General features: G+C 44.6%; 1 protein-coding gene across 2 annotated transcripts in view; it reads left to right on the forward strand.

Moving 5' to 3' along the window:
- Positions 1 to 4681, forward strand: part of XRN1 (5'-3' exoribonuclease 1) — a 74259-nt gene extending 69578 nt beyond the window's left edge. Inside the window, exons 39-43 of one of the 2 annotated variants that reach the window (XM_049785869.1) lie at positions 293 to 406; positions 488 to 593; positions 2534 to 2572; positions 2842 to 3002; positions 3589 to 4681. In XM_049785869.1, the coding sequence (XP_049641826.1) occupies positions 293 to 406; positions 488 to 593; positions 2534 to 2572; positions 2842 to 3002; positions 3589 to 3894 (726 nt within the window). In that variant the 3' untranslated portion in view covers positions 3895 to 4681. The remainder of the gene's footprint in view (positions 1 to 292; positions 407 to 487; positions 594 to 2533; positions 2573 to 2841; positions 3003 to 3588) is intronic. The other variant, XM_049785870.1, reaches the window with a different exon arrangement.
- The last annotated feature ends 11819 nt before the right edge of the window (positions 4682 to 16500 follow it).

Raw genomic sequence — 16500 nt, forward strand, 5'->3', positions numbered from 1 at the left:
AAAAAAAAAAAAAAAAATTAACTGTCACTGGCCCGGAGAGATAGCACAGCAGCGTTCGCCTTGCAAGCAGCCGGTCCAGGACCAAAGGTGGTTGCTTCGAATCCCGGTGTCCCATATGGTCCCCCGTGCCTGCCAGGAGCTATATTTGAGCAGACAGTCAGGAGTGACCCCTGAGCACTGCCGGGTGTGGCCCAAAAACCAAAAAAAAAAAAAAAAATTAACTGTCAGGCTGCCTTGGCACGTGGGCTGTGAGGCCCCAGTTAACTCCATCATGGCCCGTTCTTCGTTGCAGACAATGACGATTTGCCAAGTCAAACTGTCCAACGGCTTGTTCATACAGGGCCCCCAGTGTCCATCAGAAAACGAAGCCCAGGAGAGAGCTGCATTCTCTGCTCTCCAGCAGCTGGTGAGCGCCTTGGAGTCTTCCTGTCCCCCTTGGGCTTTCAGGGACTTCTATTGTTGTTTGCTTATAGCATTCCCTCCACAGGGCCCCTTTGGGATGAATTTCCCTTTGCCTCCACCAATCTTCCCTGCACCAGGATACCCTGCTGCCCCTCCAGGGACCCTCCCTCCGGTTTTCCCCCCACCCACAGGTAAGTTCGTTCTTCTGAAAATTGTTACCACTTTTAGAAATGTCTTAAAGCCACAAATTTTGAAGGCACCAGAAATAAAATGTTTAGAAATGTAAAAAGGAATTGGAAGAAGTTGGCCTGCAACCAAAATCTGCAGATTCACCTAGAAAAATATTACCTTCCCACACTGTGGCAGGACAGTGATGGCTTGGGAGAATCGAGGTTTAAAATAGTGATCATCTAAGTGCAAGGTGTAAGACATGATGCGGGGGTGGGGGGGAGAGCGTTTGGGATCAGACCAGAGCCATAGAACATGGAGTGCCAGTTCAAGCTCTCCCTAACACACACACGCACACACACACACACACACACACACACACACACACACAATAACTGCCCTTGAGGAAGGTTTGGAGTAGAACATGGAGTACCAGTTCAAGCTCTCCCTAACACACACACACACACACACACACACACACACACACATATATATATATAATAACTGCCCTTGAGGAAGGTTTGGAGTAGAACACGGAGTACCAGTTCACGCTCTCCCTAACACACACACACACACACACACACACACATAATAACTGCCCTTGAGGAAGGTTTGGAGTAGAACATGGAGTACCAGTTCAAGCTCTCCCTAACACACACACACAAAATAACTGCCCTTGAGGAAGGTTTCTGCACTCCTCCAATTCTCTGTTCTCTGAGAATCTTCTGCACAAAGGTAACTCCTGGCTACATGTTACTGTAGTGGAAGAAGGGGGATAAGACCTGGACTCAGCAATGGGTCCAGGCTCTTTGACAGTTGCCGGGAAAGCCAGGTCACTTATGAGGATCCCACTTCTATTTTATTCTAGATCACCTGCATCTAGCATCCCTTTGTAAATGGATATTTTATCATTTATAATTCAGTTTTCAGTTCATTGGACAATTTATCTCACCCCATTTTATCCCTTCTATTCAATAGCAATTGACATCTTCATATAGTGGTCTTGGAAACTAATAATTTATTTTAAGTAAAGAAAAATCCTTTTTTTTTTTATTTGGGGGCCATACCAAGCAATGTCAGGGGTCACTCCTGGCTTTTATTCAAGAATTACTCCCTGCAGGGACAGGGGAAACATATAGGATAGTGGGAATAGAACTCACGTCAGCTATATTACAAGGCAAACACCCGATCCACTGTACTATCACTCTGGCTCCAAGAAAAATGACTTTTCTGAATATATTGTATGCAGTTATCACCCCCAGAACCTATATAGATATAATCCTCACTAGAAGTACAAGGAAGGCCAATGATGCTGTGATCTCTTCTTTGCTTAAACTTCATAATAAATAGCATGCCAGTATGTACTTCTTAGGGACCTCATATTTTGTAGCCCCCAAGGGGTGCTCAGGGGCCATGGAGAACCTCTCCTTCCAGTTCTCTGCCAGCCACAGCAGCAGTCCATTACAAGGGCCTGAAGATGCAGTTCTGCTCAGTTCAAGCAATTGCCTGTCCCCACCCTCCAACCCTATTGGTCTTAAATGCTAGGGGCCCTAGCTTAGTAGTAGTGGCTTCCTATGCCTGGTTCCTGTAAATGTGAGCCCTACCAGGCTCAGTCAGAACAAGTGTCCAGTTTGGGAACTGCTGGCCTTTTTAAAAGTGAGCATACATTTTAGAGATGTATTTCCCTGCTTAGTACAGGAGATAGTTCCAGGGCTGGGTAAATTGCTTTTTCTCATATGTGACCATCCCAGCTTTGATGCTTGGCACCCCATATGTTCCCACAAACCTCTTGGGAGTGACCCCAAAGTGCAGAGCCAATAATAAACCCTGAGCACCACCAGGTATGTCCTGTACCCCCAGCCCCTCAAAAAAAAATGTCCCTGAATTGTCAATAGTTGGAGAGAAAGAAAGATTGTGGCAGCACTGCGCTTTCCAGACTTGAGTCTATTTGGTTTCTTTGTAGGCTGGGATCACTATGGAAGCAGCTTAGCACTGGGGCCAGGTGAGCTTTAAGATTTCTCTCTTTGCACCCTGGGTTTCTCCCCTGAGAGCAGATCTGAAACCCTATGTTCTGTAAATAGTTCCTGAGATATGCAGAAAGCCCATCAGTAGGTCATGAAACCAGAGTACACAGTTGGGGAAGCAAAAGTAATAATGCCAGGTTGAGAGTGCCCCCACTTTGACCAAGGGGAAAGGAAGTCACAGAAAGCCCTGCATTTAAGAGCTTTACAAAAGCTTTTCTCAGAGCACTTTTTCTATGGATCTCTGCAGCCACCATCATGCCGCCACCCACCCATCTCCCTGGCTCTGTGCCGTGGTGCCCGCCGGGGCCAGCTCCTGGGAAGGCCTTTCATCACACTGCATTTGCAGGGACCATGCCTCTGGCTGGTGGGGGACCCTCCAGGGTGCATCATCAGTTCATACCACTGCAGGTGAGTCTTGTGGGAAGTTTGTTCAATGAATAGTTCCTCTTCTAATAAACACTACTGGTACAATTTGTTTTGTTCAGTATTTATTTGGTGCCATCAAAAGCCAACTGCTGGAGCTATAGTCTCACTCAGACTGGCCTGCTTCCTCTAAGTCTGGTTTTGTGTCTAGTGGTAATCTCTAGTCATTTTAGTGAAAAATAATAATGATACTTGCTTTAGATAGATGCCCTTTCTTGGGGTGTGTGGGGGAACGAGGCTTCCTCTTCGGTGCCCATCCCCAACGTACTCAGGCATAGGAATTGGGAGCTCTGGGTTCTGGGACCAAATACTGAATCCTGTTCTTGGCCTTATTGATACCCTGAAGAGCAGAGTGCTTTAAAATCAGAAATACCAATAGTTTTCAACTCAGGTAGGGTAAAACTGATGCCTTTTTTTTACCAATATATTCCCTGATTTTCCTGATGTTGGTTTGTAAGTTAGAGTGGAAGTCATCAGCCAGAATCTGACAGATTGACAGTCTGCTCGATTGCTTCTTTGTACCTTAGCTTTCTGGGTGCACACATGTGACGAATGCTTTTATTCCTTAAAGGTCACTAAAAAACGGGTTGCAAGCAGAAAGAACTATGAGAATAAGGAGACCCAAAGTTATCCCACCACCACCACCCCACAGAGTAATCAGCCATCACCTGACGTCAGCAGAGGCAGCAGCCAGGAAAACCCGTCCCCTTCGGCCGAGCTTGTTCCCAGCCTACAGCCCGAAGCTCCTGCCAACACCCCCAGGAACACCCACACACAGGGCCAGGGCCCCCCTTTCCGGAAGGTACCACCAAGTTCGTCCAAGAGAAAACCCAGGAAGCTGGCTGTCAATTTTGGTATTTCCAAACCTTCTGAATAAATGTAGTAGTTGGAACTACATTCACTTCTTTTCTTTTCACCCTCCTTTTATAACCCCAGACCTGTCTCAAAAACTTAGAATGTGCTCTTTTAAAACATTTCAGTGGTACACTTTTTCTTGTCTTCAGCCTTTTTCATGATGTTTAAAAGGTTACACATCAGATTGCACATTTTGAATCTGTGCAGTTAGTTTAAATCAATTATACCTCAACAAAGCGGTAAAAAAAGAGAAGAGTGGGGACAAATTAAATCCCATGCTAAAAATAAAAGCAGTGGGCTAGCTGCAGGCTCAGAAGTACCGTTCTGACCAGTGGCCCATTTTCAAAACATCCCAAACCCTGAATTTGACATCGGGTTGCAGTTATCAGCATTTCTTATGCGGTTTGTTGAGGATAATTAGAGCATGAAAATGGGGCCTGGAGCATAGCTCACTGAACGTGGCTTTCTCTTTGGCCCTGTAACTGTGTTTGGAGGATGGTCTTATTTCTGAGTATTTCTGCTTTTGTGCCCTTTCCTCTCAGAGTACTAGAACCAGCACCAAATCAGATGGTGGCACTGCCAGCCTGCTTTATTCTCATTTTTGTACCAAAGCCACTTTACATACATACTGGCTTTCCTCCGGCTTCTTAGAACTTGAAAGAGCAATCTAGACTTTTGAGTCATCACAACTTCTGGATTATTCAAGAACCAGCATGAATAATTTCTAAGACAAGTTTCAGAAACTACTACAGGGTACAGCAATTGATTCGTAGTTACTTTTCAAAGAAGAATAAAGTACAAAATATGAATCATGCTGTTAATTAATTTTTTTATTTGCATATAGCTCTTTAGCTGCTTCATCATACCCAGGCACTCTGTTGCAGAGTTGTGTTAGTTGATAGGATTCTAAATGATTAAGTAGCCCACAACTGTGCTGTCTTTAGGCACAATCAGTTGGTGCCATGGATTGTGAGGAAGCCTCTCCTCATTCCTTCCTTTGCTTCATGCCAAGCTGGTCAGTGGTTTCTTGTCTGTGCATATTGTGTGAGTGTATATTGTTAAAGTTGTGGCTATTAAAACTTTTTAAAATTGGTGACAATTCCTCTGTGGTACCAGGGCCTATGTTTTTATCTATATACATATATATATCTCTTTATCTTTTGGTTTTTGTTGATAGGCTTATATTTTTATAGAAGTAAGTTATCAAACAAAAAGTAAGTTGGGGCAAGAGCGGTGGCGCAAGCCATAAGGCGTCTGCCTTGCACGCGCTATCCCAGGACATACCGGAGTTCGATGCCCCTGGCATCCCATATGTTTCCCCAAGCCATGAGCAAGTTCTGAGCGCAGAGACAGGAGTAACCCCTGAGCATCACTGGGTATGGCCCAAAAAACAAAACAAAACAAAACAAAAGTAAGTTATCCTTTTAGAGTAGGCACCATGATCTTTCTACAAAGTTGCTTATTATATCACTTTATTTAGCTCATTGAAAACTCAGCTTTGAGTCCTCAATTTTCCAAAATACTCTTCAAAACTAGATTCTTTTCCCTAACTGGGTTCCAGAGTTTCTGTAAATAATCATAGAATATTTGTATATTAGTAGTGCCTTTATTTCCTAACAGATAAACATTCATTGTCAGTTATTCCTGTCCTGCAAGTGTCTTCAGTTTTCATCTCCTTTCCTGGGCTCAGATGTTTGTGTTCCTTTCTTGTTGGAAATACTTATAATTGCTTGTTTATCTTTAGTAATGAATGAGGCTAAAGTAGTTCTCAGTATTTGTCCTTTCTGTCTCTCACACTCCATGTGTTTGGAAAGAGACATCTCTTATGCAGCTACAATGAACAAACGCAGGTGACTGCACCAGTGTACCCTGTACTCATTACTTCCTGGGTGTCGTTTTTCACCCTGCAGCAGTGCCAGGAAGCGTGATGCCCTCAGGCCCCTCATGGGGAGGCCTAGATAGGTGGAGAGAGACACTTCTGTCTCATCTCTTCTATAACACCTACCTGCAGGCCTGTCCCGTGTGTGAAGTATCGCCCCCCAGAGAGGATCTTGAAGGGTTTCTCCTGTCCACTCACACCCCATAGAGACCCATGTTTCTGAAAAAGTTGGACTCTGGGAAAGGGAAACAGAAACATTACTATTTGGGTGGGACTGACTCAGATCACCCAGGAGCTCTAAAATGGGCCTGTTCAGCATCAGCTCTGCTGTGTACCCTTTCTTTTTTTTTTTTAAGTAAATTAAATGAATTTTGAAAATTGATCCTTCCAGGCTCATCATTCCATTTCACAGTTTCTTCTGAGTTTTATCATTTGTTTATATAGACTAGACTCAGTGATTTAAGTATCATCGAGGCTAGAGTCTTTAAAATATTTACACTTAGTTTGACAGAAAATGAATTATACCTGGAGGTATGATGTGGTTTCAATTGGAGACTTTCCTTGTCTTTCAGAGGGGTAAGTAGTTATTTGAGAGCTAAAAAGATGAGAAGGTCTCTTTTTTTCTCCCCCTTAGTGATAGGAGGGATAAGGAATTCTCAGTTCCGTTTTGTTATTGTTTCTTTCCTTTTTCCTCTCATCAGGCATTAACTTTTGTTCTATATTACTGATTTTAAGGAGTGGCAACCAAGAGAAAGGCAGGGGAAGAAAGAAGAAACCAGTTAAATAAGGCATATCTAATCATTGAATCCTCAGACTAGAGTATAGCTTTTTAGCTCAAGAAAGTAAATCTGGGGGCCGGAGAGGTAGCGCAGAGCGGTAAAACATCTGCCTTGCCTGCGCTAGCCTAGGACAGACTGCTGTTCGATTCCCTGGCATCCCATATGGTCCCAAGAGCCAAGAGCAATTTCTGAGCTAATAACCAGGAATAACCCCAGAGAGAGAGAGAGAGAGAGAGAGAGAGAGAGAGAGAGGTTACTCTTGGCTCTATGCTCAGAAATTGCCCCCGCAGTCTTGGGGGACCATATGGGATGCCGGGATTCGAACCACCATCCTGCCGCTATGCTATCTCTCCAGCCCCATTCTACTCTTTTGTTTTTTTGTTTTGTTTTGTTTTGTTTTGTTTTTGGGCCACACCCGGCAGTGCTCAGGGGTTACTCCTGGCTCTCTGCTCAGAAATAGCTCCTGGCAAGCACGAGGGACCATATGGGACACCGGGATTCGAACCAACCACCTTAGGTCCTGCATCGGCTGCTTGCAAGGCAAACGCCGCTGTGCTATCTCTCCGGGCCCTCATTCTACTCTTTTAATCGGAAAACTGTAATTTTCCAGATTGCCTATTACTAAAGTTCCAGTGTGCTTTGTCTCACTGCCAACACAGCTCTGAACTCTTAATTTTTTTTTTTTTTGAACTCTTAATTTTTTTAACTTGCCTATTGGTTGGTTTATTTGATACCATCCAGCTTCCAACTTATGTTTTTACTGTGTAGGACAATTAATTTTTTGGAGAGAATAATGATAACTGTCTGAAAACATAAATCAAAGAAGTTCCCTGAGGCTTTAGTAACACTTTGCTGGGCAGCATCTTTGTGTACATTCTATAGCTTCATTAGTGAAACAGCCTTTTTTTTTTTTTTCCTGTAGAAGCTTCTTGTCCTAGTCAAGAGGTTGATCATGGCAGAGCATTTTTTTAATTTTGCAGACCAGAAGTTTAGTTGTCAGACCTCTGTCCTTCACCAAAGAACAGACGGTTGAACCACACAGCACAGTACCAGGCCAGGCCAGCAGGATAGCAATAGCATACCTACCAGTTAATTCGGACATCATAGAACCTTCTCTTTGAGAGAAAAGTCAATAATGAAAGGAGGAAGGAAACAGTTTATTAGTTCAGAATGTCAGCACTCCATTGCGCTGTGTGCTGTGTGTGTTTGTGTGTGCTGTGTGTGTGTGTTTCACTGAGCCAACATAATGCCTTGCTCAATCAATGCATTCAGCCATCTCAAGTGCAATTTATAATGGGGACTCTGATTTCCCAAGTTTTACATCATTAAACCTTGAAAAAATGTGGGTTTAATTCCCCAGCAGTACTACATCTATTGCTTTTATTTCAGTAGTTGGTTTACTATTTAATAAAGCAGCCCAAGTAATTTAGCTTTAGACATTTCAATAATTGTAAGCCAAATTCTTCGATCACTTCTTGTGAAATAATAGGAATGAAATTTTGATCCACAGTGGGTGCGGTTCTTTTATTTCAGTGTTTCCCTTCCAGTTCAAGGGACTTTCAGCTGGTCTGTTTGGGCCTTGTTTTCCATCAAGTCTCTCTCATTTCCTTTTGTCTGCATTGCTTGAGCATTATTGTCTGTTTTGATCATGAATAGAGTGAGGTACCGTCAAAGTGTTCAACATTTTGCTTGTTAAATAATATGTGTATTTCATACCTACATATTTTTCCTCGCATAACTATTTTATAAGTAACTGGAATTTTTCATCTTATACAGAGCAGTATTTTATTAAATATTCAAAAGGAAAACTTTTATGTGCTTGTTTTGTAGTTTTGGTTTATAAATATCTTTACATTGTCTGCAATTAAAGTGTTTTCAACTTGCATTGGAATGGACTCCAAATGTATTTTTGTGTTGTATATTTGTAGATTTTTAGCATGTTGTTAACCTCAAAATGTTGTGCAAATGATTTAAAATATGTCAGTGAGAGTTTGAATATCTACATGTTAAATGCTATATGAATTTTAATTAAACACTTGAGAATGATTTCTTAAGTTGTTCTTATATGTCTGCATTCATACCAAAAGTAAAAACAGAAAGTGCTGGTTAGAGCAATATACAACAGGTATGGTGTTTGCCTTGTATGTGACTGGCCCGGTTCCATCCCTGGCACCACAAGTCCCACCAGGAATGATCCTTGAGTGCAGAGCCAAGAGAGTAGTCCCTGAGCATCTTTGGGTGTGGCCAAAAACAAATAAAAAAAAAAGTAGAGACATTCACCCATAATCATTTTGTATCTGCATTTTGAGTATAAGAGCAAACTGATGAAAGGGGTAATTGTTGGTTCCAAATCTCAAAATTTTCCTCCATTTTACCTAAGTTGAAACTTTTATTTACCTAAAGGTGAATAAAGAAACTCCCAGAATTGCTTTATGTTCAAGCACTAATTACATTGTTGGCATGTAGAGGTGAGCTCATGGCTGTCCAGGACTGTTATAAAGCTACACACACACACACACACACACACACACACACACACACACACACACACACAGAGGACTGTTATGAAGCTACACACACACACACACACACACACACCCCAGTGGCTGTTATGAAGCTACACATACACACACACACACACACACACACACACACAGTGGCTAAACTGAATCTTTTTTTTCGTTTGTTTTTTTGTTTTTGGGCCACACCCGGCGATGCTTAGGGGTTACTCCTGGCTGTCTGCTCAGAAATAGCTCCTGGCAGGCACGGGGGACCATATGGGACACCGGGATTTAAACCAACCACCTTTGGTCCTGGATCGGCTGCTTGCAAGGCAAACGCGCTGTGCTATCTCTCCGGGCCCGGCTAAACTGAATTTTACCATAGAACTCAAACATATTGTTTTACCAAAATCTCTTTGTGGTTGAGATGGACAGGAAGAGAAAAGAGAGTTAAATGAAAAATTCTGCAGACACATGCCTGACTGCTCTGCTAGGCACTCCATCTTCTAGGCACTCATCTTCTCATTGGGTGTGTACAGATCACCCAGTTCTCATCGGAAGCTGTTGTCCAAATTTACAGGAGAACCTTAGCTGCTTTCCACTTTGTGTCTCTACACACTGAGTGTTCTAACTCTTCTCTACTTCAACTTTATGACTCATTGAGCCCACCCTCCCCCAAATTTGAGCACCAACTTTCTAACTTGTGACTCAAAATTAAGTCCTAATCTCAAGCTAGATCTAAAAAAACTCTGCCATGAATAACTGAATCACAGAGCCTTAAATAGGAAATTAGATGGGCAGGAAGGTAGGGGATTTGTCTCATGCTGCTGACCTGGGAAAGACCCAGGTCCAATTCCTGGCATCCCATAATGGTCCCTCAAGTCTGCCAGGAGTGATTTCTGAGCGCCGAACCAGGAGTAACCCCCTGAGCGCTTCTGGGTGTAACTCAAAAACCAAAATGGGGGGGGGGGGGCAGAGAGGAAGGAGAAAAGTAAAGGAAGTGAAGATAACCTTTTCAAATGGTGTAAAATTAAATAACCACACAGTAAGAAGAAAGTGCTGGATCTATATCTTACTTCAGGTGTCAGTTCAAAGATCAAAGACCTTGAGACCAGTATCCATAAAATACATTGAGGAAAATATAGGCAAAATGCTCCCTAGATTTATATCTTCAATGATTCTATTCCATTGGCAAAGACCATATACAAAAAAAGGACATCAAATTAACAAATATCTGCTTAGCATAAAAGCAGTAGAGGAGGGGCCGGGAAGGTGGCGCTAGAGGTAAGGTGTCTGCCTTGCAAGCGCTAGCGTAGGACGGACCAAGGTTCGATCCCCCGGCGTCCCATATGGTCCCCCCAAGCCAGGAGCGACTTCTGAGCACATAGCAAGGAGTAGCCCCTGAGCATCAAACGGGTGTGGCCCAAACACCAAAAAAAAAAAAAAAAAAAAAAAGCAGTATAGGATAAAAAACCTCAAAGATGCCCAGCTGGATGAGAGGAAATATTCACACATCAACTAAAGGGTCACAAATCATCCAAAAATCCCTAGAGAAAAATGGGGAAAGAAAATGGACACTTCTGCAAAAATAACAAATGGCCGGGACCAGAAAGATAGCATGGAAGTAAAGCATTTGTCTTACATGAAGAAAGATGGTGGTTTGAATCCTGGCATCCCATATGGTCCCCTGCGCCTGCCAGGAGCGATATCTGAGTGTAGAGCCAGGAGTAGCCCCTGAGCGATGCCGGGTGTGACCCAAAAACAAAACAAAAAAGAAATTCAATTGGGGGGAACATACTGACATGTAGATTTGAGAATTGCCATTTGGGGAAACTAGCATTAAAAGTTATGTTTGGGGGCCCGGAGCAGTGGCGCTAGGGTTAAGGTATCTGCTTTGCCAGCGCTAGCCTAGGATGGACCACGGTTCTATCCCCTGGTGTCCCACATGGTCCCCCCAAGCCAGGAGCGATTTCTGAGCACATAGCCAGGAGTAACCCCTGAGCGTCACCAGGTGTGGCCCCCAAAAATATATAATTTATGGAGGAGGCTGGAGAGATAGCATGGAGGTAGGGCATTTGTTTTGCATGCAGAAGGATGGTGGTTTGAATTCCGGCATCCCATATGGTCCCCAGTGCCTGCCAGGGGCGATTTCTGAGCCTATATAGACCTAGGAGTAACCCCTGAGTGCTGCCGAGTATGACAAAAAGAAGAAAAAAGAAAGAAAGCTAGAAGTGCGGTGTTATGTATATACTTTTTTTTTTTGGCCACACCCGGTGACACTCGGTCACTCCTGGCTATGCACTCAGAAATCGCTCCTGGCTTGGGGGAACATACAGGATGCCAGGGGATTAAAGCATCGTCCATCCTAGGCTAGCGCGCACAAGGCAGGTGCCTTATGGCTTGTGCTACAGCTCCGGCCCCTTTTATACATTTTTTGTTGTTGTTTTGTTTTTGGGTCACACTCAGAAGCACTCAAGGGTTACTCCTGTCTCTATGCTCAGAAATCGCTTCTGGCAGGCTCGGGGGACCATCCTTTTGCATGCAAGGCAAATGCCCTACTTCCATGCTATCTGGACCTAAATATATATTTAAACTGCAAAGCCAACACTAAGCATGAGATCCAACCTACGATATCCAAACCAAAAAGGTGCCTGTTAATGGAGACATGATATGGTGGGTGGGAGAGAACTTGGGGATGTTGGTGAGATTGACACCGGTGGCAAATAGGTATTGGGACACTGCCTGAAACTACTAATCATGTGATTAAAAATTAAAACTTCTTTCTTTTTTTAGGCATTGATTTCCAATACTGTTAAACTTACCCCACTTGATTAACTGAGAGCAAAACATACTAAACCCTGACGTGTACTAGCAACCCAATCAGAGGTAGATATTTGTACCACTTTGTAGCTGAAGTTCAGTTCCGAAGTTCAGTAAGAAGTGAGGTTCAGGGGCCGGTGAGGTGGCGCTAGAGGTAAGGTGTCTGCCTTGCAAGCATTAGCCAAGGAAGGACCTTGGTTCAATCCCCCGGCATCCCATATGGTTCCCCCAAGCCAGGGGCAATTTCTGAGCGCTTAGCTAGGAGTAACCCCTGTGCATCAAATGGGTGTGGCCAAAAAAAAAAAAGAAAGAAAAAGAAGTGAGGTTCAAATGAAAAAGAAACATAAAAGGGGCTATATTTATTTTAGGAACGAAAATGTTGATGTAGATTGTTTCAGCAGCTTCAGAAAAAATGACACACAAACTTCTCAACATAGTCTAAGGTTTCATTTATTTTAGAATTGTTTTGTGAGTGCTAAGAAATGGGAGTAGACTCCTTGCAGTTCCCTGCAAGGGTTCATAGATGAGGTAATAAAAGGCTATAGAAGAGAACGTGAACACAGTATGGCCCAGAGTGGCCAGTCTGCCCAATGCAGAGACTCTCAGGCTTACCAGGCAGAAACTGGAGACCCCTACTCAGGCATCAAAAACCAAAAGGCTCAGGTGATCTCTGGACTTTGAGAGGCATCATGGAGCTTGAAGAGCTGGCAAAGAGGAGGCAGTTAGGACAAAGGGATCTGAAGTGGAGCTGGCCTGTGGGCTCCATCACTGTGGCACCCCATCCCCCACTCCCAGTCATCCTTTGTGACTCAACATCATGTCCACAGAGACGATAAACAGGGCCTGCACATTCAAGGCTCAGTTGCTAAAGGTAAGCATTAGATTTAGGAATTAATTTTTTTTAAGTTCCTTTATCTCATATTTCCCCAAGCTCTGTCTGGCTGACTTATGGGGTTTGTCAACCCTGATGTTTAAGACTGTCCCCCTGTGAGTATTGTTTTTGGTCTTGGTGAGCAGATACCATGTGAGATTAAAAAAATATATATATAGCACCAGAGTAGGCATGGTGAAGCAGACCCGTTTTTTTTTGTTTGTTTGTTTGTTTGTTTGTTTTTGATCTGTGTCTTAAGAACTTAAGAATTCTAAGATACAGGATTAAGTACTAGAAATATCTGAAATATTTGATGCCAGAGTAAATTATCGCTTCACTGGTGAGGGTTGATCTAGCACTGTACAACTGAGGATCCTGAACAATTTTGTAGCTTTGTATGTCATGGTCATTCAAATAAAAGGGAATCTCTTCTCTCAGAGTCTTGAGGGGCAGAACTAGTGTTCACAGGGAACCAATTTTACCTCATTCCGATACCAAATAGTTCAGAGACTATTGGGGTGTAGTTGGCTGCACATGCAGCACTGCCAGAAAACTGTCCCTTTTATTGTGGGGTCTCAGCTTGTCACAAAACACAAGTGGGTCACATAGTGGGGCTTTTCATGTCTTGGACATGGTCAAAGCGAGTCAAGGACAGTGAGGAACCGTGTCAAAGTCCTAAGCAGAGATCACCAGGGTCCTCCCTGAGGGAGCATATGGACCAAAGGCCTTTCTTCTAGACTTTCTTTTTTCAAAGCTCTGTGGACACCATTGAGTGTAGCTCTAACTAAGGAAACTAAAAATGTCTCAGCACCTTTGTAAATAAGCAAGAATCCCAGCCCTGTCTTCACTGGAGTCAACGTCTATGTCTTAGATGAGGTAGGCTTCTCTGGGTTCCATTGAGTCTCACACCCTCAGTGGCTTCCATTTCTTCTCAGCAATGGAGGGCATCCAGGAGTAGGAGAGATCACAGAATGAGGGATAAAGAGCCATCTTCCCACCTGGCCTCTCCGATGATATCTGTCTCTCCTGGTCATCAAATCCCAGGCCACAAGCTCTGACAGCTCTGACCAGAACAGGCAGAACCTGTGGGACTTCAGGAAGTCCCACTTGCCCACCCCTGAGGTGGGCATATTTCAGGGTCTTCTCTGAGAAAACACTGCTGTCCCTGAGCTCCTCTGAGGGAGCAGTTTTATCTCTGAGCTCTGAGGGCCCTTCTGGGGTCCCAGGAAACTGTCTGACAGGCCTTGATCCCAGCAGCAGTTGCATCGGAGTGTCTTGGGTCCTTGCTTGGCTGGACAAATGCTGGAGGCTCTCAGAGATCGAGCTGGGCCTAGTGTCCCCTCTGGACCCAAAGAAGATCTGCCACTACCTCCCAACCACAACCCCTTTCTTCCCTAGGAGGAAACTCATCTACCATCACTAAGGAGAGGAGAAAAGGGTACACTTCCTCAGGGTGACCAAGTGACAGTTCTCTGCCTTCTTCCCAGAGCCAGTTTAGGGTCAGGGCATTAGGGGGCCCTATGGGGTTGGGGAAAGAGAGTATTGTGAAATCATGGACCTAAGGCCTGGGATGGGAAGCAGGCCTAATAGGAGACTCTCTTTTTCTGTCTCCTATTGTGTCTTAGGCAAACATTTCAGGCAGGGACAGGATACCACCTACTGTCTTAGCTACCCACTGTGTGCTGCACCTGCCCAGCCCATGGACAGTGCCATCAGGTCATGGATCACCTGGCCTCTTTGAATGGCACCCCTCCAAAGGAGCCCCAGTTTCTGATCCCCTGCTCTCCATCATCAGAGCCATTTCCTTACCATGTCCCACGCCACCCTGTCCACCTGCTCATCAGCTGTGTCACAACATGAAACCTCCTATTCACTTCCCAAAAACCTACTGTCCCCCATTTCCCACCAGGGGCTCAAACTGCTGATGCTTGTTGGCAAGTCTGTCTGCTCACAATGTCAACCCAATCCAACATCTGTGGGTGAGGGCCAGCAGGCACTGACCACTCCCCTGTACCCCCTTGTATTGTTCCCTCCCTCCAGGCCACCTCTTGGTACCAAATAGCTTAAGGGCCCAAAACTTGGAAGGTCCCTTCCCAGAACTTGGCTCCCACCCTGGGAGGTGTCTGGAGAGGGTCATCCCAAACACAAGATGATCCCTCTTCAGGTACTGTGAGCCAACAGAGAAGGAAAATTGTCTCCCCAACCACCTATTAACTGCTGAAGGAAACTTTGCAGATATTGGGGAGATCCCAGGATACAGCTTTGTGCCTACTAACCGAATAGGATTTGGGGGCTGCAAAAGACTGTCAGCAGCTCCAGGAAGAACAAAGATTCAGAGTCGGGGAACAGCCAGCACAGGTAGGGTGAGTATGCACCCTCCATGGGCCATGACTTCTGGATGGCATTTATCATCTTAAATCAGTCTGTTGCCCTATTTTTCCCTCTCCCTCTGTCTGCAAGCCCTCCCCAGTATTGTGCAGTTTTCCCCTAGTCCCAGCTTCCCTGCCTGGGTTTCCACCTCCTGATCACTGATCCCATCCTAGTCCCAAATGTCCCAGATCCTCCTTTCTCTATCCTTACCCGGGATGCCAAGCTGGACCTTAGCTGCCACTCTGCTAAGCCAAATAAGCTCTGACCTGATGAAGAGCAGCACAAGCACTGGGCTCTTACCAGTGAATGCCAGGTGTAGGCTCTGTGGGAGTCGAGACTGGAGTCAGTTTAGGAAACAGGACAATGTATGCTTTCTGTCGGAACAGCCCAGAGGAGGAACCAACACCCATCCGAGTCAGCCAGCCACAGCTTTCTCGGAAGAAAGCAGTAGGTCTGGAAATGCACCTTTCTTGAATTAGGGGGCCTTCACGGCTCCTTTCCAAAGTTAGACATCATCAAGGAGTGTTTCAAATCATTCCTCATTCCTCATGCCAATGGGCTGCAAACACTTACTATTCCAGGACACACAAACAAGAAAGACTAAGTCTAAAGGTCAGAGTACAGTGGGAAGGGCACTTGCTTTGTATGTGGCTGACCGCCCTTTGATCCTTTCTGTCCCAGATGGTCTCCCAAGCACCACCAGGAGTGATCCGTGAGTGCAGAGCCCAGAATAAACCCTGAGCACTGCCAGGTGTAGTCCAAAAAATCCAAAGACCAAGTCCCGACTTACAGCCAATGAGATTCTAAGGGAAGGAAAAGAAACAACAGATCAGAAAAGAAGTCAGACCTGTGAGCCTTGCGTGGGCAAAGGTCATTCATTGCCGGGGAGCTGATAAACAAACTGGGGAGGGGTTGGCAGGGTGGAGGCCCCTTTAGATAAAGATTTAGGGATGCCTCTGCCTTTCGCTGGAAACCTGAAGAGTTCGATGACCTTTCTACCTTTCACCCCAAAAGGCTGCTTTTACCCCAATACGTCTAAAGCTCCAAGCTTGTTATATCCTTGGGGGCAATGAAGCTGCTGTTTCCCAGTTTTAAATTCATTTTCTTGGGGCCTTCCTAGGGTTCACATCCTTCAGGTGTCCCTGCCAAAAGGTCTCAGAGGCAAAGGTGTGTGGTCTTCAGGACTGGGCCATTTGTCTTAAGTTTCATTATTTCCCCAAAGCTTTACCAGTAGCCTCTCTACCTCTACCAGAAGTAATGTGGTTTGTCCCCACCATATTCCTTTCTGCTAGCTTTATTGAGGTATGACTCACACATTTATAGTGTGTGTACATCACCTATACAATGTTAAATTATAGTGATAGTTTTCTATGCATCTACATGGTACAAGAATGCCCACAATAGTCAA

The sequence above is a fragment of the Suncus etruscus genome, chromosome 13 (assembly GCF_024139225.1).
Source record: "Suncus etruscus isolate mSunEtr1 chromosome 13, mSunEtr1.pri.cur, whole genome shotgun sequence".
NCBI lineage: Eukaryota > Metazoa > Chordata > Mammalia > Eulipotyphla > Soricidae > Suncus > Suncus etruscus.